This window comes from Clavelina lepadiformis, chromosome 6, assembly GCF_947623445.1.
Source record: "Clavelina lepadiformis chromosome 6, kaClaLepa1.1, whole genome shotgun sequence".
NCBI classification, from domain to species: domain Eukaryota; kingdom Metazoa; phylum Chordata; class Ascidiacea; order Aplousobranchia; family Clavelinidae; genus Clavelina; species Clavelina lepadiformis.
In genome coordinates this window covers 3,770,947-3,798,189 of record NC_135245.1, presented here as the reverse complement: position 1 = coordinate 3,798,189, position 27,243 = coordinate 3,770,947, and the positions used below count along the sequence as shown (strand labels likewise).

The following is a 27,243-nucleotide window of genomic DNA, read 5'->3' as shown; positions in this document are numbered from 1 at the left end:
ATTTATGCGTACTGTGAAGCTTTAAGCTAAGAGTATTGTTTCTGTAGTATTTTGATTAAAGCAATGGAGTCACTAGAATTTAGTGATGAAGAAATTAAACGACAGCTTGCAGAACTTGGTTATTTTAATATTACCGAAGCTAGAATGAAGCAGTTTCGAAAAGGTACTGTTTTATGAATTGGGCCATTTTTTCAGCTATTAAATATTTATTGACTTTATTTTTATTAAATTTTGACTTTTTTAGCCAAAGAATTCAGTTGATTTGTGGAGATTAAGTTATTACGAATTACTTAAGTTGTATAACAAATGATTTCTATTTACTAATAAGGAACAATTTGTGGTAAAGCTATTGTAATCTAAGTGGGCATTGTGACAATTTTCCTGTCGATACATGTTGACATGGTTTTTAAATTAATTGTCATGTAGTTTTTCGTTTATAAAATGATATTTATTTGCATGATAATCTCATAATGATAGTACAAAACTACAAATAGTGACAGATTTTGGCCTACTTGTAAATTTTGACTTGATCAAAAATTTTGACTTTATTTTGACCTTTTAAACTGTAAAGAATGAGTTCCCAGCAACTAAAAACATTGTGATTGCCTAATTTATGATAGAAAAACGCTTCACTTTTGCCGGCCCTTAGTGTGAGTCTTTTTCGTATTAAATACCAAGATGCCAAACTATCACCATAAGTTTAGCTCGATGGCAGAATCAATAAAATGAGTGAAAACCAAACTCGTTCAAACACTTGTCCTGTTTTCGCAGATTTGCACAAACTTATAGAGCATGATCGTTCTACCAGTGGCAGTTCCTCATGGTTTACTGGTGTTTCTTCTCCTAGCTCCAATTCAGGTGCTGTAGGACCATAAAATGCAGCTAACACTGCTTAACATATACTGTAACATTCACATTGTCGAAGTAGGTCTAACTTACATTCAGTCAAGCGTTCGGTTAGAACAATATGGTTTTTTGTAACACTATAACACTAATGTTATTTATCGCGACATGTTTATCTATCATATAGTAAGGGTTACTCATGTTAAACTATATATAATACAGCCTACATACTTTTCTTCTGCTTTTAGACATTAGTGATAGCTTAGGCAGACAACCCCAGGCGCCATCCTTATCAAGATTTCAACCTCATGTCAAAGTAAGTGCCTGCACTCCTACGTAAAAATCAGCCAATAAGAACTTTTCCAGTTTTTTACGCTTTGTGCTTTAGTGCCCATCTCAACGAACTATGCATGAAACGGATTCAACATTACAAAGTGAACCATCATGGATGGCAAAATATGATACTACCCAATCACCAAGTCATACTGACACAGATGTAGCCCCAACTGCATTTTATAATCCAATTACAGAAGTAAGTTATCCAATTAAAATGTTTAATTAGTCTTATTAGAAGTATTATTATTCATCATCAATGGCAAATTCGTATGAAGGCTAATTGGTGTTACCGCTAAAACCTGAGAATATGCAAAAGTATCCTAATGAGCTTACATACTTTTAGCAAACGAAAGACTTGGATGCATTCAAGTCTTTAACTTTGACAAATGGGACAACTAAGTTCACTGAACAATCACAATGGACGGATACTGCTTTGAACATTCAACAATCTAGTTATGACGATGAAGAAAACGAAAGTGATCGAACTTCCACACCAACACCGCCACCAAATGGCCAGTTAAAAGTTATCAGAAAGCGAAAAGTTTTAAGGTAAAGGTTCATGCTCACATGTCAAGAAAAACCCAGTTGTTTTTTTAATATGCTGATTGCCAACAAGAGTTTTTCATGTGAAAAGCAGATTTATTGTTCTCTGCTGTCGATTGCCAATTACTGTTCTTGTTAATGCCGTTTCGCCGTTGGAGCTATAAATATTTTCTTGCTCGACGTTTTTAGAAGGAAATCATTTTTCCTTGGCATCATGAAGAAACATCAAATGTCTCACTGACAAGTTGTTTTTGCCTTTTAAAAGTTGGCATCCAAAACCAGATTATCTGCTGCCTATCTTTGGCAGCCAGCATGTTAAAGAAAGCGTATTCCTTGTTATTGATAGCATCCTTTATAATAGAAAACAAAGCGACGGAACACCAAGGGTCTTTGATGAGTCACTCATGGAGGATCCCAGCAGAGGAACCTACAGGATTCATGATGTGTCAGTTGATGATTCTGACCCACGTCTGTCTCGGGTCACCCAGAAGCAGCAGCTGCCTCCTAGACCACATTCGGCAAGACCAATGCTGGTAAGAAATCAACTCTGTATCACAGAAATACAAATCGCTCTGCTCAACTTACATACTGTACTTTATGTTTTGCTTTTTAGTGGAAGAAGACTCCTGATTTTAATAGTTTCGTTACTGCAGACCAACCACCATCATGTAAGATTTTACCTTAATTTTTTTTCCATATTTTTGTCGTAAATACTCAGTTGAGTTCAAATTGTTTTTAGACATTCGGCCAAACACTTCACATCCTCATACAAGGAATATAAAGAAAACTGACCCTGTGAACAGGTAAAGGCAATCGCAACATTTTGCCATCAGTTTTGGAACGTTTTCCTTATATAGATTATTTTTTCTATGACCTTCATAGATTTCACCAGTACAGAGATTTCTGGAATGTGGTCAAGGCACCAGGAGAAAAATCTCACAAATCACTGAGGTGGGAAGTCAAGGCTCAGATGATGTATAAAGAAGAACCAGCTCCTGTAAGTATTTAGAAGTGACATAATTACTGTGCAACTAAGCGTTACATAAACCTTTGGTATTCACGGAATCTTTTAATACAGAAACCACAAAGGGTTTATGTGCCAAACACGTATGTTGTGCCAACGAGCAAAAAGCGATCTGCACTTCGCTGGGAAGTACGCCATGCAATGGAACAAGGCCTACCAATTCCATCCACTTATGATGTCTATTAAACACTGTGTTAGAAATACCAACATATTAAAAGGACTATTTAGTCGTATTGACTGTGCTTTTTCAATTCCAATCAGATTGTATTTTTTTAAATTATAGTTGCATTACAAAATATATCACAATATTAAATGGTGGAAAGCAGAATCAGACATTATTGCAAACCCGAGTGATGAGAAACGTATGCCATAAAGTCTCAATCAAAATTGCGGTTTTGGACATTTAGTATCATGCTGAAATGATTTTTATCTGTCGGACCGAATCGGGGTCCAGTAGTGTTGACGTTTTTTAGCCTGGGAGTTACCCAGGCAGGTAATGTATTAAAAACTTCCAGATCACACACATAATTTGGCAAAAACATGCTTGAAACTTAGTAAAATGTGTGTTGACTCAAAATTCTAGTCTTGAGTTTAGCAAGTCACTGCATTAGTGTAAGATATGTTATTTTGTTGGCATTTTAAAGGTTTACTATTACTAAATCCTTATGCAAAATTTCAGGGAGCCCGATGGAGAATTTTTCCACTTAATGATATTTTAAAAATTTCACTAGGTAATTAAATTAGCAAGGAAATTCGCACTTCTCCCAACTGGTATTGCTTTAAAGTATTACCCTAAAATAGCATTGCTTTCAAGCAGTGGAACGAGGTTATTGGTCCAGGCAACACTAGATGCTGTCACATAGTTCGCAGCAAGATTAATAGCATAAATTTAATGGTACACATTCATACATTTCTTCAAGAATGTGCTGTTGTGATTACAATCAGCCTTAAGTGCCTAGCATGCAAAAAACTTTACTACAAACAATTTAAACTGCATTATTTTAACTGATATTAATCACTTGGTGTTGTCTGAACATTACAGTCACTTCTGCTGAGGTAGCAACAACTTTGTTTGGTTTTCAAGATGTTATGTAAAAGTTAAATTCTTTTTGGCACCACCAATTAAAAGTGTTTTGTGTAATGGCAGACTGGAAACAAACAATTACAAAACTTTGTAAATGTAATTCTAATTGTTTAAACTGGCTCTGGCCAAACATTTCAAGAAGTGCAATTTTCCAGTGAAAACGTTTAAAGGCCCCGTATATGCTTGTAAAAAGGCTTAAATTATTTTTTTTAGAGCGAAAAAATGCAATTAATCAAAAAATCCCACATGGGGCTCCCTGAAATTTTGTTTGTCACTTTAGTATGCCTTAGGCTATTATTTCATGAAATCTTATAACAATCACATATCTATAACTCCTGCAATAGAATGTTTAAAACCAAAAGATCAAGACCATTTTGGGCCAAAAAAGTCAAATTTCATCAATTTTCACCTACAATTTAGGCTAATCTAAACACGTAACTTTCAAGTTTTTAATCTGGCATTTGCTAGGGTAATCCCCACACTAAAAAACAACACCAGCCATGCTGGCCTCTGATTGGTCTAACACACTTCACGTAACCATTATGTGGAACGTCCAACATTTTCATGGAAATCGCAAAATTACAACATACGGCGCCTTTAAACCTTCTAAACTCTGTTTGTAGTTGGTCATAGATACAGTTAGTCTTTAACCATTTTTTCTTTCTCTTTTAAGAAATAGGAAAATATTAAAAAACAGTAAAATGCTACATAATATAATTCAATGATTTATTTTAAATATAAGGAATAACCCTCATCTAACAATAGGTTCGTTGCACAACAGTTAAAAATAGAAAGATGTAATTTTAAGATCATTCTGAAATAATGAAATCAAAATTTCCGATCTGCTTTTGTCTCTGCAGAGGGTGGGCAAGAAGTTTAGCAAAAGCATTATACAAAGCAGACATGCTTCCATCAAGGCCAACTTCAAGAATGTAGGACGATCCATCTGTGTCTAGCTCACATATGCAAGAAAATATATCCTACAAAACACATAAAGTTTGCAATTTGCTCATAGTTCTGTCAGTAATAACTACGTAGTGAGAAGAATACCGTGACATTATTGCTTTCATCTGGTTCCTCGTGTATGTAAATTGAATCAACAAAAAAGTAGGGATTTGCCGTGAGTTTACTAAATGCCTGTCAAAAATGTCACCATTAAACGAGTTAAATTTGGTCAACAAAAACAGCTGTCTAACAAGATCATACACATAATGATAACCATGGCTAACTATTTTACTAAAGAAAGTAATTAATAAATATACGATTGAAGAATACTAAAAACAAACAATGTAACTGCATGTTACCACAAATTTTACTGACAAAACAAAAGATGCAAAATCATTGTATTGCAAATGTATCGCAGGTGCCTAATGTCTTACCTGCTTGTTGCAGAAAGAAAGCTTGCCGTGGGACCTTCCATACACAAATATCACTCTGATGGTATATGGAGGTGGTATCATTGCTGATTGTGGCCTTGGTGGCAAACTAAAATGTCGACTGATAAGGTCAAAGAGATTAGAAAGATCGAAGTCTTTTGAAATTTCCAAGGAGTCATCCATGTGAGATTGAGAGTCATTTGCTATGTCTTGCAACACAAAAAGAACCTCGCTACCCTGGTTGCTAAAGTCCGTAATCTATTTTAGAAAAAAAAATTACATTAAAAAGTGTATGTCTGGGGTAATTAATTCATTTAGACTGAAGGAAAGATATTTTCGAAGGCAAAGCAAAAGTTGGACCACACACAAAGCTTATACAGTCTACATCAGAAATGATCCAATTTATTTCAAGAATATATCCTCAACACTGAATTGAAGAAAGTTCTTCAACTCAAAAGGTATACAGACATGTGGTATCATAATAGGTCACACAAAGATTTTAGGTTATATTTATTCCACTGTGTTTAATAGTTTTTTATGTCATACCAGCTGTGTATCATCATTCATCATTATTAGAGAAAACTCATGTCGCTTATCAATGTGTGACTTGGTAAGAACAAACTGCTGAATGGCTCCAATCATCTTGTGAAACACTGATGATTGCTTGATCGATTGAATTGTTCTTTTGAATTGGCTGTCAAACATGGTAGCAGAATGATCGACGCATAATATCTACATAGAGAAAATGTACAATGCATGTCACTGTATACTGGCATAAACTTCCAGGAAAAATCAAAAATGCCAAATTTTTTTAGTTTGGTGGCTGTGCTAACCAACCACCCTTTGTACCACCTTTATTATTACTATCTTGCATGTCTTAGCCTTACAGCTTTGCCTTTATCTTTCTGTGCGTGTTACTGGTTAACGCCTTTCTGAATTACCCACAACCAACCAAAGGCGAAAATTAAAAAATTTATAGTAAGTAAATTTATAAAAAAAAAATGAAAATTTGTTTATGAAAAATAACCAGACAGAGAACAGCGAGCATTTTAATGGAAAATGTTCCTATTTTGTAAATTGTGCTCTACAACTTCACATATCATTTAAGGCTTAAGTTAAAATTATTAACCACAGGTTTTAAGTTCAAAATTGTTCAATTAATTACTGATAACTGGTCAACTTTTATGGGATGTATCAGATATCATATGATAATAATGATATGACATAAAACTTTCAAGCAAATAAACTACTATTGTTTCACACTACAAATAAATTGGACTATTTCCATATGTCACAAATTGATGTTATCAAATCAGAATAAAACTCATAAAACAATCAACTTTTCTGGTTATACTGGAATGAAACCATTATTTTGGTGATTGAATTATGGTGAAAAAATGGTAGGATAGTGTATTTTTTGGATAGTAAAGCAGAACAGAATGTTTTTAGCAACCAATAATAATTTGACAATTTATACAATTTTAGGGCCCCAAAATGTATATAATTAAATTATCATAGCTAGACTCATAAGAACAGGTCTTAATACATCATAATAACATACAATTTTTTCATTGCAGTTGACTTTTGACAAAGTTCGAGGCTCTACAGATGCAGATGGATGCCGCTGTAAAACAATCTTGGGTTTTGAAGCATTGGAACTGGAAGCTTGTATCTCTGTTTTAATGGAATCTTCTTCTTGGCTGCTGGTAAGTTTATCCACTTTGTCACCTTCATTGGGGTCAGTTTCTTTATTTTGAATTTCAGTGACATTGTGTGCTATGATTGATGACGGCACAGTACTTGTGTCTAAGTCTGAGTTTCTCTCAGGATTGGAAGAATTTTGGATAGAATTACCTTCCACTCCATCGGCCTTATTGCAAATATTTTCATCATCAGCCATTTAAAAAGCAAATACATACAGCGAAAAAATGCAACAAGTTCCTATCAAAACCTGTTTTTAAAAATTATCGATTTGTATCAGTAAAATTATAAGCTACAAATAAACAACTTATCTGTATATATCAGAAGCATAAAAATACCTCGAAAAAATAGAAATATGTTCATGAGATTACCCTAATAAACTGTATAAATATATTTTGTAATCACACTGGAAAGCATGGCAGCTTTCAATACAAAATTGGAAGTGCGGAAGCAAAATTCTGGCAAGACAGCATCTGCTTCCTTCTTAGTTTTTTTTGTTTATTACAAATAAATATAAGCACGTATGTCGGCTCGGTAGCCGAGAGGTTCAAGCACTGGGGTCCCAATAAATTTGGCTTGTGTTCTGTCTTTGACACCTAGTGGCGGTATACAGTACCTTTGTAATGCTCCTAGGCAAGGCATTAGCGACACTTGCTCCTGTTCAGTGGGCCTGGTGGAGAGTTCTAAATTCGGGCAATACTACATAAAAACTAAAACAAAAACATATGACTTGTAATCAGAACTTGCAGAAACCCTAGATTTGTAACCGAGTCTCAAGCGATGAGGAATCATTGCCGGGTTTAATTGCACAAAGACTTTTCTCAGGGTAAAGATTAATTAATTATAATACCATTCCACATACAAATTTAGTACTTATAGGCCTATACAAACTTGACTATTGCGTTCATATGTATATATATAATGATCGATTATTTTTACTAATTTGGTAGTATATAGTTCTTTTCCGCATTTCGTTTGCATATATAACTTGTTGCAAAAATCACATTAATTACAAACTAGTTATTATCAAATAACAAAAACGCCTGTCTGTTTGTCAAAAATCATTTGGCTAGCAAGCATGAATGCTTCACTTCAAATTTTGATTATGATGGAAAAGCCATGAAAACATTTTTACAGTTTGAAAACAGCAGGTTTACCTTCAATTTTAATAAATCAAAACACAAAATTTTGTATATTATAGGTCTAAACTCTAAACAGAAGGCGTATGCACTTTAAATGTTGCACATTAGATTGACTGCTTAAGTTGAGTTAAAATGACCGTCACACTGAGCAGCCACTTGAGTGGGAATGTTGAAGACAACAGGTCAAGTAACTGGCATATGCCAGGTACACTGCTGTGATCTTTATAATATTGTGATAAATATATCACCTAATGTAATATGAAATTGTGTACAACATAGAATTCTCATCTATGGAATCAGTGAAGCATAACGTGACGTAATCGATTGTTCCCTTGTGCGTGCAAATCGATTCATTCAGCCTCTTTCAGTCGTACGTTCAACGCCGCAACATGTCTCTGTGCTGTTGCTGTTATAATGTTCTATCTTGATGTATTCGTTCAAAGAAGCTTCAAATATAATCAGATTATACAGTAGTCATTCCTGTGTCATTATTGCTGAAGTCTATCAAAGTTCACTGTTAAGTAATACACAAGGAAACAGACTTTGTAGTGTAGGTGGGTAAACCTTACAGGTTAAGGTAAAATATACCCCCTTCATTACAATATTTTATTCCAATATATTTGGGTCTCAAAATTTTTACTTCAACGAAGACCTGAATGGGAATGGGATATGAAAAACTTATGAGATAATACAAAAAAGTTATGACGTAATCAGAATTCCTTATTAAACCCTGAATACCAGAGCCCGATATGAGAGCGCAAAGCTAAAGGAAAACCAATACTTTTAGCTTTGTTTCAGTGTTGATCCAATTTATTGCCTGAAATTAACACGGGCGCTCCTGTAGTTTTTCTACGACTCTTCCAAAGTCACCAGTGTAGACTGTAGACCACGGTACAGTAGAAACCAAAAGTAGGATCTAAAGCGTGCTAATATTGTTTAATGTGTAAGATGTTTATGCTAATAGCATCTACTCAAGTTCCGCATGAGCAAGCTTCAGTGTAAACACGCTCTTTCATTGGAAGTGACGGTCATACCATTCAATGGACCAGGGAAAGCTTGAAGAAAAATAGATGGCTGAATGGTTATGAAATAGTAACGTACTTTTAATGTATTGTTGGCCTAAAACACCATTTCTCAATTAACCTACACCCTTTTCCACTGCCACGGCGATGCTCCCCCTAATTTCATTGTGAAAAGTGTTCCACACGAGCCACGACGCTCGAGACTATTTTTATAATATTTAATATTTAAAATATTATGACGATTTATAATTAATCAACATATACTGGAAATGCACCTATTAAAAAGATTTCCTAAAATCTTGCTGCAACAATTTCTTTTAAAATAATTCCAAATCCAGTGGGTTAGGCAAGGGATATGCTAGGTTAACTAGACAAAATACTAAGATGAATAGTAAAGAAGTAGATATATGCTTATATGATTATATTCTTTGGTTATTTTATAAGACATGCAAACTTTTGATGGCTCTTTTTTCAATGGAGCTATAAGAAAGTAGCATATTTCAAGATTTGATCGTTATGGATTGTTTTAGTGTAGCATCATCATCAGCTGTGTAGGTTCATCAATGTGCATGCCAAAATTTTTTATCTTCTCACCGATTTATAATAAACAAAGAAAAGCTGGTTGTTTGAACGTTTATTTATTATAAACAAAAAATAATTGAGGCTATGGTGCACGCCATCACGTCAAAGTTTGCGTTTTTGCACGCATGATTTCATGAAAGCTGACAAACTTTTCAGTCTTGGTTTGCAGGGCTGTAAACTCGATTGCTTTTTATTTGAGTTAATTTCACAAAGGTTTCACAAATCAGAATTTTGCATTTACAATTATTCAAGTTCGGCAGAATCATTTTTGTTCGATTTCATCAAAAGTTTAAGTTTTTCTGTTTGAGTTCAGGAATTTTTTGAGTTTAAGTTCAAAAAATTGATTGAGCACTAGTTCGAGTTAGTAGCCCTGGTAGTTCTTTAATTAGCCTACTATGCATACATAGAAGAAGGTAAGAAGAGTCTATTACAATAAAGTTTCCTGCACTTATTGAATAAATATTGTTATTGGTTAAAGTTTTTCTGTGTAGATGACAAAGATTTTCTAGCTATTTGCACAAAAACAATAAATATGTTGGTCCCCAAAGAGAGCAAGTCTGTTATTACGCACATTTCAAAATCAATACCTACATCATTTATCTTTGTAAACATATGTTATCGTATCATACATTTTTTCCAAATGTTTTGTAAGAGTATTTTGCCCATGACCTGTCAGAACAGACAGAAATGCAGTACGACAACATAAATGATACTCTATTGAACAATGACACAAGTAAACTCGATACTGTTTGGTTTTATAAAATAAATATCGAGAACAAGAAACAACCTTTAGGCAAAATAAGCCATAAAAATAAAAACTTAATAAATTTTATTCTGTAACAAGTTCAGTATTAACACTGCTGTACTAGATTACTTAAAATTAGAACTAAATACCCAAATTGGTAGCTTACTGTACATAGTATTCTTACGGTTATTCTTTCATATACCCTGGTAACTGATATAATTGTTTTGCTCTACATCAGCAAAGGAATAAAGATAATAAACCAGCTGAAAATGAATAGAGTGCAATAACCTCCAAATATTTTATGTTTACCAATACCGGTTAGTTAGGTTGGTTGTAATTATATATATGTCATTTTGAGCAATTGTAAAGCACTGTTATCGTAACATACCGATTGGTATTGTTAACTCTGAAATTAGTCAGTTATATAGATCAATTGAAAAAGTTTCTAGTTTTTTAATACTCCTCTAGATGCTCCATGACTACGACTCTTTGTCTAAACACTGCTTATTTAAGTAAATTTGTTAACAATCTGCAAGTAGTATAACAATGCTCTGCAATATTTTGCACTTTGTTAATTGAAAACTTTTAAATGCACCCTCACAAGGCAATTTGTAGATCTATTGGTGGCATATCAATTAAGCTAGTATTTCATTATCATATTTTATTATAAATATATTGCACAATAGAACTCGACTACATTAGTAATTTTCAAAAGTTGGTGAATAGATTACAATATATACTGGTGTAGTTCCATTAAAATTATTGTAGTGTAGTGCAAATAGAACATTAAAACAAAAGCATCAAAGATAAAACCTTTGAAAAACTATGAAATTATTTGAAAAGGAGATTATGAAATCCAGAGTATAACTTTCTGTTTTGAGTGCTCGTTGTCTAAAACGTAATAGTAATAAGTGGCAAAACTTTCTCGTATATTAATCAGAGCATTTTTGTCATAAAAATTATTTGCCACAGCCTGCTTTTATGAAAACTTGTCCAATAGCTTAGAAGTGATTGGCATTTTATACACACGGCAGGTTTATTTAAAGGTTGCTATATAACACAAAAAAGACTTAGATGAGTAATCATGTGTAAATGTACTTTTATTGAAACTTGTAATGTGATTTAAGTGAAGCAATTTATATTATTTAATTGCAATTTACATGAATATATAACTGTTTTGTCTATTGTTTGTTTATTGTATGATATTTAATAATTTAATCTAGATTATGTTCTTTTTACTTAAATTAAAACAAACTTTATGTCACATATAAATTGCGTGTATGTCTGGGTTATTGAGTATATAATATTGCATGTTTAACTAACCTGTAACAGTTTTATATTGTTTTATATATATACAGACACTTCCGGTGTTGTATCGCGATTAACCCAACTCTATGTCACTGATCTTGATGCCAGGCGTAGTAAATGGTGTCCAATTGCTTCCATCGTGTCTGCCTCTGTATAGAAATTTCAGAAAAGTTATGTCACATCACGTTTCCTGTTCGCGACCTCCTTTCCCCCATGTACTCACGTTTTCCTGGTGAGTTGTTTTCCCTTAGTTTCAGCTTTTAGCACAGCAACATGTTTTGGCTTGCTTTCTATGACAGGTTTATTGCATGCAATTGTTGAATCAGGTCATGCTTAGACTTAACATAGAAACAGCCTGGTGCATGTCTTGTGCGCGAAACGCTGTTTGTCATAAATAGATGTTCTTAAATGCCATTTATGTAGCTTTTAATGAAAGTGCTATTTATATGCAGAAAGAAATGTCATGTCAATGAAGAAAAAGTCTCTCAAAGTGTATAAATGTATTTATGAAGATGGATAGCTTTGATAAAAATGCTGAAGCTTATTTTTCAGTAAGTTGATGTTTGGTAATGAAAGTTAATTTAATAGTGAGTTTATTTGAGGCATCATCCAGTTTAGAAAGCTTTAAAAACTGAAATATCTTTATTAACAATGGAAAAAAAGGTGATTTTTTATACGTTATGCCAGATAAAGTTAATTGTATTTAATATTTATAAAGGAAAAGAGTGAATTCTGTTGCTAATATTTGTTTTTTACTGGGCTACATGTACTCGTAATGAAAGTATTTTCATTGCATATGTATGGATGATTTTGATATTTTGAGTTGGAGGTTATAATAAGGGATCGTTTGTGAAATATCACCTTTTCTGAACAAAAAGTCCAAACATCATTGTAGATGCAGTGCAACAACATGACACCTAAGGATTGGACCCTACCCCGTAAATTTTACAAATCAGAATTAATTAGGCTTTGCCCATATTCTTACTCCTTCTTAAGTCATCTGGAAATGATCTTACGGTCCAATTATTCTCCTAAAATTCACCCAAAATTGTTTAGTATTATATAGCTCATTCCTTTTTTGCTTCTTCTGACTATAATATTGCTTTTTTCGTGCACTTTGTGTCAAACACACTAGAACCATTCATTGTAATTTATTTTTTGTTTTGTTGGTTAACTATTTTCCTAATTTTTATTTTGTTCGTTTCTAGTTGTTTGAAAACTTTGCCAGTGAAATTGGCTCCACACTTGATGAACTTGCTTCAAATTGGGATTCTTATCAGCCAAATGAAGATTATGGAAGGTATATAAACATGGCTTTCTCGCTTCGCTAAATCTGCAATCATATTTCTGTACCATATTTTGCTTATTTGATTTATAATTAGACATTATTTTTCTCGATGTTTGCTTCTGGCATGCACTGTGACAAGTCTAAGTACTAATGATTATGATACTAAAAGCTTAAAAGGGCTTTCTTGAAGTTATGCAAAAGTTCAATCAAAGAATTGAGGAAGTTACGCTTGTCATTTATTTATAACCCGGTTTATTTTGACGCCATTTGATGATATCAAACTAACAAAATTGTATTGTAGTCTATTTTTATTCAATAGGCTATGCGTATATAGATTGCATGTGGGCGTATAACAATAAGGAAAATGGCGGTGAATCATCATTTGAACAGGAACATAAATGGATGCTGATGCTTTATAGCTAATTGTGTACTCCGGCTAGGTGTTAAATGGTCGTTCATACAGTGCAGTGGTATTTTATTGTTGTAGAAGCTATTGATTTTATGAAATTAGCAAAGTTAACGTTAAAATTAGCGAAGGTTTATCATTGGTTTTCTTTTAAGTTTAATAAAACCTAAACTTCATAATAGCGGCAATATTATGGATGACCTCGGTAAAAGGATGGCCAAGCCTTTGTTTTTCTTCAATCCTGTTTTTAGCCTGTTGCACCCAGATGCTGCTAGCAAACAGGTAATTACTATTACATTCATATTAACTGTGTTCATTACAAGCTTCATATACACTTCATGTAAGATTGTAGGTATTACCTTAGTGGTTGTGCTAATAAGCAAAGTTTACATATATATATACATATATATATATAGCTGTATTTCTTAAATTTTTTATTTGGTTTTGATACTACTTGTAACAGAAATAGATTAAGGTTTCATCGTTTGTGTATGTGCATGTATGTTTATATTAAATAAAAAGAAACTTAAGCTTATAATTTGCTATAAGGCGTGAGTTATTAATGCAGCTCTATGTCTGGATGATATTATTTCCGTGTAGACTTTTGTAGCCTCTATATATATTAGTAGCTGTATAGCTAGTGTCATACAGATTAACAGGAAGTGTGACTTAATCACTAGACTTCCTACCATTCAAACCATTTTGGGGCTATCGTTAAGCATGCAATGGTTTTATTTAAATTAATTTAAGTACATATTTGCATTTCGGAAATAACCTTTTCATTATCTGTATATTTGCTCATTGAATTTTTACAATGAAACCTGATCTGTGTGCACAAATGAAATAGGAAAATAAGTGGCTGCCGTAAACAATATTCTATCCCAGGAAAACTCTAATTGTTTAAGTGTATAGTTGACATTATAAAACTTTAGAAGCATTACGTGAACCAAATTTTATAGTGATTCCCATTTTTGTAGCTTTTAACTACATTTTCTACATTGGATTGGTATGCAAAAGAAATCATATCTTTGCTTACTAATTTCTCAAAAATTGTGATTTTCAGTTTTTTTGTACTCAGTGTCTTTTCTTTTGGAGGCAGGTAAAGCGACCTAACCTTATTCCACTCAGTCAACTAAATGGTCCTGGTCCTAATGATGTCAAATACCAACGCAAGTACAATAAAAAAGACAAGAAAGGTCACAATAGCAACCATGGCATTATTGCAAAAATCACATGTAAGTAAAGTTATTGAACAAGATAATCTATAATAATCGTTACAATCTTTACAAAACTATAATCATTACATACAATGCAACTTGATGTTTCACGGTAATACAACACATCATAACACAATAAAAAGGGTTGTTGCTGGCATCCCTGTAGTACTGTATAAACTTTAAATATCATAATTTTTAGCCGGAATTCAAAGGCATTCGTCACAGCCTTCCATTGTTGATGGAGATGTCCAAGATCTGTCAAATTCAGTGACCCCATCCCAACCAAACAAGCCACTAGAAACAAACTATGAATCAAGAAGTAACAACTCCACCAATTTGTCACAACAGTCAGGTCAAGCAAAACGAAAAGCCCCACCCAAATCTCCAAGATCGTCACACGTTTCTAAGAATGTTCAAAGGGACTCTTCATCATCATTATCTTATGTCGATAATGAATTAGAATCTCCTAGACCTGTGCCAGCTCCGAGGCTGAAAAGCAAAAGCTCTCCGATATCACCACAAAATATTGCCCATGATAAAATGACTTCCACCATGTCGGCATCGATGAACGACGTTTCCGGGAATGTATCAACTTTAGACAACCAATCTGTAGCAAAGAAATCAGGAAGTTTTGGATCAGCAGAGTCTGTTGCTTCGTTGTCTTCAATCGGCTCACAATCTCATGAACCCCAAGTAAGGACTATGGCTGATGTCATCACTGAGATGTCATACGAAGAATCAGAACCAGTGTCTGATGAAGCAAGTACTGCCTCAACAGACAAATTTGAAGAAAATGAACATCTCCTAACCAGAAACAAAACTTTAAGATGGACTGGCAATCGTAAAGCCCCCAACTTAATACGTGAGTTTACACGTAAGCAGAAACGACTGCAAAGGGGCTTAGCATTTGATGATGCCTTGTCTCCAAACCAAGAAGTTGAATCAATCACATCTGCCGTTAAAGAACGACTTGTGAAGGTAACTGCATTTCTAATTCATCTGTTTGACCATTAATTTGCAACCTGACACAGTATATCTACTGTTTAGTTTATATTTAACTCACAACAATTTTACTTTATCTGTATTGGTATAATCTCATTAAAGACTTAACTGTAGTCAGGATGGTTGACATGGAAATAAAATTAGTTAATGATGTTTGAAAACAGATTTACCATAATAAGTACCAAACTATATTAATTGTTTAACATTGTGTCAATAATATCTATGCTCTAACTAAACTGTGCGACATTCTTTAGTAGTGTTGTTTATAACTTCATTTAGGTGGACAGTGGCTCCAGGTCTAACACACCATCTCAGCAAACTACAAGTTTCGGAATGGCTGATGATGCAGAAAACTCAGGTAAATTTTGCAATTAGTGCTTTTTTCATTATGATGGTTTGTGCGGTTATTCACAGCTAATTATTTAAGGTCAAAATATAACTCATTCAAATAACGTAGGTTTGTTTTATACACTCTATACCTTTAGAAGTATTTTACGGACGTAAGGAGGGAAAAAGAAACTCTGAAGGCCAGAATCAACCCGCACAAAAAACAGGTGAAATATATCTCAATTTAAAAATGTTTTAGTGTTAAAGAGTTCCTTTGAAATATTTAGAAGAATTTATTTTATAAATAAAGTTAAATTGTGAAATAATGTGTCGTTTAAACTAGAAAACAGTCAATCAACTAATTGAGCTACTAATTAATTTGTTTTAATCTGTAAAAGTCATGTTAACTTCACAGCCAACACATGAGAGTAACTTGCATGTAAAAACTTGCTTCTAGGCAGCTTGCTTAAGAAATCAAACAATAAACAAATTTTTTCAGGTTCTGGCAAGCGTGAGAGTGCATTTATCACTTTATCATCATTTCTTCCCCCGGCACCTAAACTTCGCCGCACGCAGAGCTCAAAAGTTCGAGCTTTCTTGCAAAAAATGGGAACCAATGAAAACAATGCGCTCGGCTATGCAGTCATTCAATTTGTTTCACAAACGAAGTAAGAACCTCTCTAGCAAATTTACTCGAGACTTGTTACTATGGTCGTAGAAAATATTCAAGTTTAAAAAATATACTGGATACTAAGTACAGTGTATTTTGTTAAAATCGTGGTTTTGCACAGAAAAATCAAGGAAACCAGACCTTTGGTGCTACTACATGATATCAGAAGCTTTTTGACTGATATTAAGCGCTATGTGATATCAAATCCCCATATCGGCCTCGTCAAGAAGATTCAAAGAATTGTTGTCGATTGCACTACTATGGATATTGGTTAGTGGTAGTTTAGCTTAGGTTTAGTTGGTAGCTTAAATTGCTACTATCAGCAAAAATTGGTACTCAAGATTAAGACAGGTTGTCTTAGCATAACTGAGTGAAGAAAGTTGTGATAGATTTTATCCTTTTTGTTTGCAATGATGCAAGTTTATTTTAAAGTAAGAATGTGGTAGAATTTTTAAGTTGTTATGCTAGCAAAATCTATTCCTCGATTTGCTAGCAAATCGTAACGCAATCTATTCCTCCTCAGAGGGAGCAGTGGATGATGCTTTGGACAGACTTGTCCTATATCCTTTGCACGATGTCGTATATCGATGCATGGTTGCCAGCTACACAGCATCTGGAAAGCTGACAATAATGCAGGAATCTTTAAAGGTGCCAGCAGTGCTGTAATTAAATTAATTTAAATGATGGCTTTCAATTTTCTGCATATTTCTCTTGCCCTTAACCTGGCACAAACGTTAGTTTATTTTATGCAAATTTTAATTGTTTCTCCATTGAGTTCAACTTTCATCCACTTATAAATAATTAACGCTCGTTTAAATAAACTGATCCACTATCCTTGATGCAAGGTAAATTGTTGTTACCATTCTCACCAATTTTGTTTCTTCAACTGGCATCATATTTAAATATTTCAACAGTTTTGCGATTGTGATGAAAAACTCAAATTACTTTAAAGGTAGCAAAGAATAAGTCGAACAAGGAGCTTGGAATTCGCGACACTTTAATACCTCCTGATGAAGAAAGCTTGGAAGTGATTAGTAGTCATTTCAGTCAACTTCAAAGAACTTACTCTCCATATTTCAAACTAAAGGAACTATTGGCTGCAGTGACAAAAATCTACCGAAGCAGTAGGTTTAATTGTTCCACTTGCTGTGTCCACATTTACAGTATTTTACGTTACGTTATTTTATCATCTGTATTTTACATTTCTCACATTGTCATATTGTAATTCTATGAGCTTTTATTTATATGTTAAATTACTTTGTAAAACCGTTTTCATAAATTCAACATTTTGTTGTGACACAACATATCGTGTTTGCAAAGTGTAAAAAAAATTTTTAATGCTTTTTCAGCCAAAGATCTCAACACCGATGACCACAGTGCATCCAGAATAGGGGCTGATGATTTTCTGCCACTCCTGGTATATTCAATAACTCACTGTGACTTTTTGGCCGCTGATATTGAGACTCAGTACATTGATGGTGAGAATAGTCATCTCATAGAATTTCTTTTAAATTCGTGCAGCTAGATGCACAGCAACTGTATTTTACTATCGCATTGTTAATCTGAAGATGTCTATGTGATATTTTTTTTAATTTGACTACAGACCGGTGTGAACACATTAAAATAACATAATTGAGTGATTTTCAGGTCTTCTTGATCCTAATCTGCTGGTTGGGGAGGGTGGTTATTACCTCACCACGTTGATCAGTGCAATTCAAGTTCTACTTAGTATGAAGCGCAAAGAAACTGCTCTTCCCAACATAACTGATTTACAAGTAGGTTTAATTTTTATCAGTTATGCAAAATGCAGTAATAACTGATTCTAACACTCGAACTTTATTTGTTGAAAGAGGCCGTTTGAGATGTAAAATGTCCAGCTTCCAAAGCAATGCTTATCATATTAAACAATATAAAGTGAATTAATACATTCCCAGATTACCAAGATATCAATGTTAACTTGAACAATAACAGTAATAGAAAATATGCAGAAGTGTAAGAAAGACGAAACACAAAGAAAATGCTGAAAGTTATGCTTGCAACTCCATTCTGAATGAAAGGATGTCGTGCTTACTGCGCATGTGCAGTAAATATAATTGTTGATGACGTTTAAATTTCAAAACAATTTGTCTTCTAGGGCACAGTTTTCTCAAAAAAAAGACAATTTGGATTTCAAGTTGTTAGAGTTTAAGAGTGTTTCGACCGTACCGTATTGCGTTTTGCTTTAGATGCGTGTAAATTCTATATTTTGTCTAAACATAGGTTCATTTAAACCGTCTTTGCTTTCTAAAGCGAAAAGAATTGCAACAACCTCAGTTCTTCCTTGTTAGCCATAGAATTCATACCATCTCGATTTTTTACATTTTTTGCTGTTATTTTCTATCTCTATTTTCTAGGGCTTCCTCAAAGTTGGTATATGCTCAAAAGACAGTCGTTCACCGAGTAAAGCAAAAGAAAGTGATTTGTTTTCAACCAGCGACGACTGCATTTTCCATAAAACGCTTCATGTTCCACCCACTATGACGTGCCGAAGCTTATGTCTTATGATTTCAAAGAAGTTTAATGTTGTAACACCGGAGGTTTGTCATTTATTTAATGAATAATAGATATTTCAGCAATAACTGCAATCAGCATAGTAATGTACATTCAACCATATATTTTACATATACGATATAAATACGCAAGAAAGATATAAAGTGAAATATCTTCCAGGACTACTACCTGCACATTGTTGTGAACGGCATTCCTCACGCTCTGGAGCCAAACGAGTGTCCGCAGCTGGTGAAGACAGACTTGCTTACACAGTTCCCCGCAAATTCGTTTTACTTCTCTTACCAACGCAGGAAAGAGGACGCAAAACCATTCGAAAAAATCGCTGATGACGTCACTACAGTTGTACATCAAAGCAGCGATATGCTAATAGCTGTAACTGACAAAGATGGAACTGCTGTGGATGAAAAAAGTCAAAGTAAGGCTGTGATCGCAATATTAGCCTTTCACTATCTAGGTTTTGCACCTCTAAGTTGGAAGAAAAGTGTTTTTGCGCGTCGATGTGAACAGTGATGATTTCAAAACATTTGATGTTAAAACTGTATTTGGACGCCAAGTTTCAGTTCGGTTTGTGAGTCAATTTATGGTTTAAAAACACACTTGTCTACAATTAACACGATCTGGCAATAACGTACGCGCATAGTACCACGTTTAGGCTATAGCAGATAGCTATACGCGCTAAAGCCCAGAAATTCCTGGCACTTTTCATACCATGCGTAACATAATTTAAAACAAATGATGGAGTGTAAAGAATAATAGACATTAAAGAAAGCGACCACCGCTAGCCAGTACGGCGACTTACCTCACGAAATTACTAAATAAATTGTTTACAAAACCATGACAACAGTACGACAAAATAAATTCGACAAACTAGGTTGGTATATCCCACCTAATGCATTCACAGTGTTTAAGTGCTCCAATGTTCATTGAAAAGGTGATAAAGGTAATTATGTCTTCAATTGGCCTGCTATTATGCGTAGATCTACAGTATATGTTCCGTGCGTAGGCTGGTATATTTTTGTCAACAAAGCTGTTATAGCCGGACATTGCAGGCTTTTTCGTGCATTTACGCAGTTCGGCAACCTGCGACCCAAGCTTGTCACGCTTGTTGCCTTGGAAACTTCTCGCGTTTTGTGTTCAAATAGGACTAAATGTTTCAAACTATTTCAAAAAAATCCACTCAAAACAGGTTCTTTGTGAACGCAACGTTGTGATAACTTTAGCCGGATTTGGACGACGCTTTTTCAAATTTGATCTTAAATTCTTGCCGTTGTGAACGCTAAGTTTGGAAACGCAGGCGTAAACATTACCGGTGTGAACGATCAGTTTTCAAATCAACTTGTTTGTGATTATTGTAGGATTATTAGTAGTTCTTGGTTCAGTTTTCAAATCAACTTTTTTGTGATTATTGTGGGATTATTAGTAGTTCTTGGTTATAAGTAAGACTCTGGCTTTATACATGTGTATTTGGGTTAATAATAACTTTATTTCCCTTTAGAACAACCAGCCGGGTTAGTGAATGACAAAAAGAACCAAACCAATCCATCTGATGACAACCTCTTGGAGGAAAAACGTGATAATGGAGAAAAGGACTTTGATGCTCATCAATCTCCCCATAAACCTCTAACAGTGTACGCAAGTGAAGAAACAAACTCTGAGGGCCCAGGATTTGATGAAGTGAAAAATATTGCCAATGAAAATATATTGGCAAGTGCCGAAGTTAAAACTGCAATATTTGATGAACAAGGTGAAAATGTTGTGGAAAAATATTCAGTTTCCGAAAGCGAAGGAAAAAGTAATGCATCTTCTACTGAAGATGAATCTATTGAAGAATCACCTGCTAAAAGTCCAGACAAAAGTCTTGCAAGTATATCAGAATCACCATCAGCATCTGATGGAAATAGATGTGAGTCTATTGATGATAATGACACAGCGAATCCTCTTACATCCGAAAGTGTGGAAAATGGTCGACATCTTCTAAAGGAGTCATGGGTGGCTGAGATCGAGCAGTATGAAGCCAGACACTTGGAAAAACAAGGATCATCCGAGATCGAGGAGGAATTAAGCGAGCAAAATGAAAGCCGCAAAACATCATCATCAGAGGGCAATATGGTTGTTTCTGCAGAATCAAACACGTTTGAGTCAAAACGCAACTCAATTTCATCTGATACCATTCCCACTGCACACTCACTTCAGCATGTACCAGCTTATGGTCAGAGTGAAATGGAAGATGAAGAGGCTTTTGTTGAAAACCTTTTCATAAAGCCTTCAATGATTGATATGGACGACCGTAGAGAGACCGTGGCAAGTCTTACCGAGTATTTTGAATATAAAACTGTAGAAGCTTCAGGTTCTTTGCCATCTAAGTTACCGGGAGTTAAGAAGACTGGACAGCCCTGACGCAAAGCGAATTGATATTGTTGTGGTTAACACTGGAAATTATACAACATTTGTTTTCGCCGAAAATACCTTGGTTTATCAGTATTTTAAAGAGTGATGTAAATAGCTAGCTGCAAAACTTTGTTGTTTTTTAAGCTTACTCCTTGTGTAATACCATAATATTTTTACCGGTATTTGAGAAGCACAGTACAACCACACCAATGTTTTGATAAAAAATCCAAACTTTAAGCCAATCACTGCGCATTGGGTTATAACTAATTGCAATTAAATCTATGTACTTCTGTAAACTGGAGACCAAATGCTGAAATTACAATGGCATTAATAAATCTTGCTAAAATCAATATTGAATTTGCACTTTTATTTTCGTATAAAACTTTGCATCAAAATGTGAAGACATAATCCATCTTCCTTCAGCAAAACTTCAATTAAAGTTTAGGTAAAAATATGATTGTTTGCTACAACAATAAGCAGGGAGATTTGTTTGGACTAAAGTTGATTGATACCGGAGATATTTGGCTTGAAATAATTCTTGTTACTTTTTGGAATATATATATTCCCCTGTTTGGAAGCATTACAAAAACCAGTATAACCAGTGAATGTTAACGGTTTAGTTCACAAATAAAGAATAATCTATCAGAGTCTGAATTCCTTTCCAAACAGTTTCACAAACAAAGGATTCAGCAGTTCCACTCTCCGACAATGCCTCCTTAACATAGGAAGAATCCACACCATCTATGCCTAATGAATCAGCAAAGCTTACTTCATCAACATTTGTAGAATCTCTGTGTAAAATGAATTTACAATTATGCTATATATAGATATCATTTAGAATCGGTCTATTCTGTGATTACAATACTTGGGTACCAGGTAAAAGATTTCAATGTACTTCCACAACAATTATAGAAGCTTTTGTGGACACTTACTCGCTTGCTTTCACAGTTATATTCAACCTCAGACATCTTCCACAGTAACGTGTTCCAAAACTTAAACTATATGTGTTAAAAGCACTGCTTTCCTCCTTTGAATATCGTATGTTAAAGAAAATACGATTTCTTTGGTATGCCGGCATTTCATCAATTTTGGATTTTACTGCAAAAACCAGTTTTTTATGAGGATGTTTTGTTGGGCAAATTCTGGGCTAGTAAAAAAAAATCACTACAATTATTAGACTGATACACTTACCAACCCATTTTCTGTCATATTCTAGCATCTCATGATACCAACGGGTTAAAGGGTTTTCGTTCTGTCGTAGAGATTTTTGCTTTACTGATGCAAGTGCCTGCACACAGCAAGAGTAAGCTCTATAATATCTACTAATTTATCTGCTATTCAAATTATATTAGCTGTACATTTTATGTTAGCCACCTTAGTTTACCTCACTTATAAATATGCATAAAAACGTGGTGATGAAAATATGCGGGACAAAAACCACAGGATAGAATTTAATGAGTCAGACTTTGTGCATTTCATGGAGTTCTTTTTCTTGCTTTCTTCTCCTTATTTGGTCTTCCAACTCAAAAAGAAAACGTTCTTGGTAGTCGCATGTTTCTTGCAATGGTAGAATAGTCTTGTAACTGACAACAAGTAAATCGTGCCGCTGACACACTGCAGTTGTAAAATTCTACAATACTAGTACTGTAACAATTTCAGTTAGGAAACTTACAATGGCAGATCAATTAAGTCGGTTGATGAAGAGGTGTTGTTGTTGTTTTGTAGAAGTTTTCTTTGATTCTGCAAGAACTGAACTTGCTGTTGCAGTAGTTCTTCGATTTTATCCATTGTAACGAAACTAATCACAAGGTTTTTTTGATACAGTGAAATATTTGGGCCTACTTTCCGACCTTCAGCATGTACATATATGTAAAAACAAGACGAATGTCACACATATTTCATATAAAGTAAATCTAAACAAACTAATAAAATAGCAAGGAACTTCAATCTTATATTAAAATCTAACTGTAAGAAATTCAAAGTAGTGTAACAAAATCAAGCAGCTCTCCTGGCAATCAACACAAAGGCACTGAAAGTTTCCTGCATGATAAAGATAAACACAATACCCATTACCGGTTGTTTTACAATAAGCATTGAGACAGGCACACAAACAAAAATAATGTTGACACCAAGATATAGCATTAACCTAACACAATGTAAAAGTTTATTCTAAATGCCAAGAAATACTTGTGCAATGTATGTAATTTATATAACACAAGTAAAGAAAAATGTACGTATTACTACTTTAAGGCACTAAGGACAATGCTTAAAATAAATTAATGTTTTCTACTAAAACAACTGTGATAACATCTTCTACCAAAACAACTTTGAGTCTAAAAAAACTGGACCATGTACTCAGTAGTGCCAGTTTTCCATAGTGCTGATTTTGGAGCAACTTCTGGTGGTAATGACTTTATTTTTCCTGGTTCCATTACCATTAAAAACACGGCATTGGAACAACAAACAGGGCAGCGAGTGTCCCTATCAAACCACAACTGACAACATGGCTGACAAAAATTATGACCGCAACCCACCTGGACTGGATTTTTAATTGTGCCATGGCAAATTGGGCATAGGGTTGGATGATTTGCTTCATTGACAGAAATTCCAATAGAATGTGGATTTTTATAGCATTTCCAGCCATGCTTCAATGATCTCAGCTTCGAAAAAATTGCAGAAGCTTTCAATACACAGTAAAATGTAATGCATAACCAGCAAACAACGTAAGCAATACAAGATGGTAACTTTGCAAAATATTTTATCCATTCAAGAGCGGGAGATATGCAACGAAGCAATTGTGACAAAGCTTCAATGAATGCAAACAGATCTTTGCAACGTGTGGTGAAAATGTACCATTTAGTCATCAAAATCAACCAACATTTAACTGCAATGGTTGCAAATTTGATAATGAAGTCCATCAGGGCTACATGAAACAAAACCGACCAAATCGATTTTGTTGTTTGTACAGACCACCAATCATTCATTGAGTCTAAATTAAATAACCAAAATTTCTCCAACAGTGGTACAAGAAGTGCAATAGAAAGTACAGAAAAAATAATTATAAAACATAAATGCACACTGGACAATTTACTTTTTTTTAAAATAGTCTGATGTACCACTACATCATTTCCATGATCAAATACTAAAATAAGTGACAGAAAGAGCATAATAGACATGGCATGTTCATAAAATAAGTTGAGTACTATCAGCAATAAAAGAGGTGCAGCCTGTTTCAGTATTACAGTCCTCCCACTCATGGTTGGCGCTTGTTGTTGTTGACTTGTTTGATCTACTGATGTAGCTTCTGATACTTCTAAATCAACACTGCTTGAATTGTTTTTGTCATCTGTGCTCTGGTCTTGCATTATCCACCAACATTCATATATGTATATATGTCCAGTTTCTGGTTCAATAATGCAACCTAGTAAACTTATCCCTTTTAGTGGATTGAATTATTAAAAGGCAATGAAACAACATGCACGTAGTTAACAACTAAAACAATATTCCTGAAATACCAATATTTCACACAATACCGGATAAAAAGACTTTAGATTGACACTGTAACTATTTCACGAATTATTGAGACCAGCAGCTGGTTTGGAAGAAAACAAGTGAACGGTAAAATTTGTAGAGTTAGATAAAAGTTTGTGATGGTTTGAGTGCAGAAAGAAAAATATGCAATTATGATATTTTTTGTTCATTCTCAAGAGGCCAATTGTTCCCCTAATAATGAAATATCCGTTGTTAAAAGTGTAAAACTCCAAAATATGGACTGATTCTTTGGTGTATTTCCCAACCTTATAAGAGGTGAAAAGAGCAAGCAAAAATCCAGCTACAATTCAGCCATTTGTGTACAAGTTCAAAGTAAACAGACAATTAGTTTAGTGTAGTTTCTGTTCCTAAATTGAGAAAGAAAAAAGCGTACGACCACAAGTCTATAAAAACTCAGTTAAATGCTGCAGCCGGCTTGGTAGCCGAATGGTTAGAGCGTTAGATTTGCAATAATGTTGCATGTGTTCCGTGTTCGATGCCCAAACGCCTACTGTTGTAAGGCCCTAGGGCTATGGCAACGTATTAACGATGCCAGCTCTTGTTCAATGGACTTGGTAAACAGTTTTATATTCTGGCAAACCTTTTTATATTGTTAGCGTTTAGTTTTAGCTTAACATGTCTGGGTTTAGTGGCTGTGCTAACCTTCCACAGTTGTAGCACCACGATAATTTACTTTTTGCACAATTTAAGTCCTTAGGGCTTTGCCAATTTTCCCGTTCATTGATTGTTTGTGAGTGTATTTCTTGTTTGACCAGTCTACAACGAGGTATATAGGCTTACTAGTAAGTGATAACCTGTATCACTTTGTGTGGGTTTCCTTAAAGAAAAGATACAAATATTAATCCAAAATGTTGTGGAGTGAAACAGTAGGATCTCTTACTTTTGCACTCTCGTATCATTATCAAGATCGAGTAGGCAATTAAGGAATTAACGTGTCATAATTTATTTTCTATTGCGGTATAACCCCTTCCCGTTCATACCTTCAAGTCGGAGTCCAAAATTATAACAGGCATATCTAGCTGGGCGGTTTAGTGCAGAGGTGCACAACCAGATGATGTTGCAATTTGAGTATAGCTGGAGTCTAGATCAGTGGTTCTCAACCTTTTTTTGCTTGCGGCCCGGTAAAATTTCAAAACCAATTTTGCCGACCGGTGGACCTTCAAAAATCAAACAAAAATGTAATTACGGCAAAAGTATGCCGCTCAAAAGTTGTTTTCGCTAAATTATACTGTATAATTTCGTTAAATTTTGTTTAAAAGTCTTCTTAGCTTTCATATACAACTGGTCTTAAACGAGTTGTAGCGTACTTTTAAACAGTCGGACACAACAGTTGCAGCATTGTGACGTATGATAAAGTCCAAGGTAGACGATGAACTCTATGTTACGTCACAATGCGGCAAATTACAGAACTGGCGAAGCTCTAAATCAGTTAAAAATTTGATGTTTTATTTCTTTAATCAATGGACAAGCCTTCAACATCTTGCATTTTGCAATTAAGATATAAAATTTTAAAATATTTGGCGGACCGGCAGGAAAGTTGACGCGGCCCAGCGGTTGAGAACCACTGGTCTAGATTACAAATGCATCCTGCGGCTGTGCACTTGACCCTAGCTCAGATTTCAAAAACATCACATAGTCGACTAGCTTAGATGTTACCATGCAGAAAAATCTACTCAACACATAGCCATAGAAAGTCTTCAAAACCAATATCAACATCATGCGTGGTGTCTGAAACATGAAACATCAATTTCAAGGCATGGATTATTAATTGTATAGGCCTAGCCCTGAGTCTGTAACTTCAGTAGCGCACTTCAACACTAGACCCAACGAAACATAGCCTACTGTACTGAAATAAAGTCTGCAGCTATTATGACCCGCTTTGTCAACATTGTGAAATTCTTGGTATTGCGAAGCCAGAATTGCTAGCTTGACGAATTTATTAAGTAGGTTGTGTTTCGAAGTTAAATTTTCAAGGGTCAACACGCGCACGTTCAAAAGTACCAAGTGTTTAAAAGCGTGTCCGAAACTCCCTTTACGAAACAATACATGTAAATCATTCTTTTCATGAGTTGATGATAAACCTCATAATGTTTCAATAGGGCCACCGAAAAAATACAAGTTTGAGAAACACTGCTTT

The 27,243-nt window shown here is 34.5% G+C and overlaps 5 protein-coding genes across 8 annotated transcripts; 2 read left to right on the top strand and 3 right to left on the bottom strand.

The window, feature by feature from the left end:
- LOC143462886 (uncharacterized) lies at nucleotides 1–3,052 on the top strand. The gene is made up of 10 exons (XM_076961190.1): nucleotides 1–163; nucleotides 772–858; nucleotides 1,092–1,159; nucleotides 1,232–1,375; nucleotides 1,523–1,728; nucleotides 2,084–2,255; nucleotides 2,336–2,390; nucleotides 2,462–2,525; nucleotides 2,605–2,719; nucleotides 2,801–3,052. The coding sequence occupies exons 1-10, from the start codon at nucleotides 64–66 to the stop codon at nucleotides 2,930–2,932; spliced, it is 1,143 nt and encodes a 380-aa protein (XP_076817305.1). The 5' UTR covers nucleotides 1–63; the 3' UTR covers nucleotides 2,933–3,052.
- A 1,487-nt stretch (nucleotides 3,053–4,539) lies between these two features.
- LOC143462887 (BRISC and BRCA1-A complex member 1-like) lies at nucleotides 4,540–7,177 on the bottom strand. The gene is made up of 5 exons (XM_076961191.1): nucleotides 6,768–7,177; nucleotides 5,753–5,938; nucleotides 5,210–5,464; nucleotides 4,881–4,967; nucleotides 4,540–4,810 (listed from the first exon to the last, which is right to left on the bottom strand). The coding sequence occupies exons 1-5, from the start codon at nucleotides 7,104–7,106 to the stop codon at nucleotides 4,640–4,642; spliced, it is 1,038 nt and encodes a 345-aa protein (XP_076817306.1). The 5' UTR covers nucleotides 7,107–7,177; the 3' UTR covers nucleotides 4,540–4,639.
- Nucleotides 7,178–9,069: 1,892 nt separating this feature from the next.
- On the top strand, nucleotides 9,070–21,904 carry LOC143461889 (uncharacterized). Of its 4 annotated transcripts, none has more exons than XM_076959820.1 (18): nucleotides 9,070–9,130; nucleotides 11,757–11,938; nucleotides 12,159–12,257; nucleotides 12,915–13,006; nucleotides 13,583–13,682; nucleotides 14,496–14,635; nucleotides 14,817–15,595; nucleotides 15,899–15,977; nucleotides 16,105–16,173; nucleotides 16,446–16,614; nucleotides 16,738–16,886; nucleotides 17,140–17,264; nucleotides 17,569–17,740; nucleotides 17,966–18,094; nucleotides 18,264–18,391; nucleotides 19,010–19,192; nucleotides 19,326–19,581; nucleotides 20,662–21,904. In XM_076959820.1, the coding sequence occupies exons 3-18, from the start codon at nucleotides 12,238–12,240 to the stop codon at nucleotides 21,561–21,563; spliced, it is 3,492 nt and encodes a 1,163-aa protein (XP_076815935.1). In that variant the 5' UTR covers nucleotides 9,070–9,130; nucleotides 11,757–11,938; nucleotides 12,159–12,237; the 3' UTR covers nucleotides 21,564–21,904. The 4 variants fall into 4 exon arrangements, with proteins under 4 accessions (XP_076815935.1, XP_076815934.1, XP_076815933.1 ...); XM_076959819.1 differs by having other exon boundaries at nucleotides 9,070–10,066; XM_076959818.1 differs by having other exon boundaries at nucleotides 9,070–11,938.
- Nucleotides 21,901–23,860, bottom strand: LOC143461895 (uncharacterized). The gene is made up of 5 exons (XM_076959828.1): nucleotides 23,227–23,860; nucleotides 23,020–23,137; nucleotides 22,746–22,842; nucleotides 22,487–22,652; nucleotides 21,901–22,345 (listed from the first exon to the last, which is right to left on the bottom strand). The coding sequence occupies exons 1-5, from the start codon at nucleotides 23,340–23,342 to the stop codon at nucleotides 22,171–22,173; spliced, it is 672 nt and encodes a 223-aa protein (XP_076815943.1). The 5' UTR covers nucleotides 23,343–23,860; the 3' UTR covers nucleotides 21,901–22,170.
- On the bottom strand, nucleotides 23,405–26,940 carry LOC143461894 (E3 ubiquitin-protein ligase RNFT1-like). The gene is made up of 2 exons (XM_076959827.1): nucleotides 26,087–26,940; nucleotides 23,405–24,975 (listed from the first exon to the last, which is right to left on the bottom strand). The coding sequence occupies exon 2, from the start codon at nucleotides 24,917–24,919 to the stop codon at nucleotides 23,888–23,890; it is 1,032 nt and encodes a 343-aa protein (XP_076815942.1). The 5' UTR covers nucleotides 24,920–24,975; nucleotides 26,087–26,940; the 3' UTR covers nucleotides 23,405–23,887.
- Between the last annotated feature and the right edge of the window lie 303 nt (nucleotides 26,941–27,243).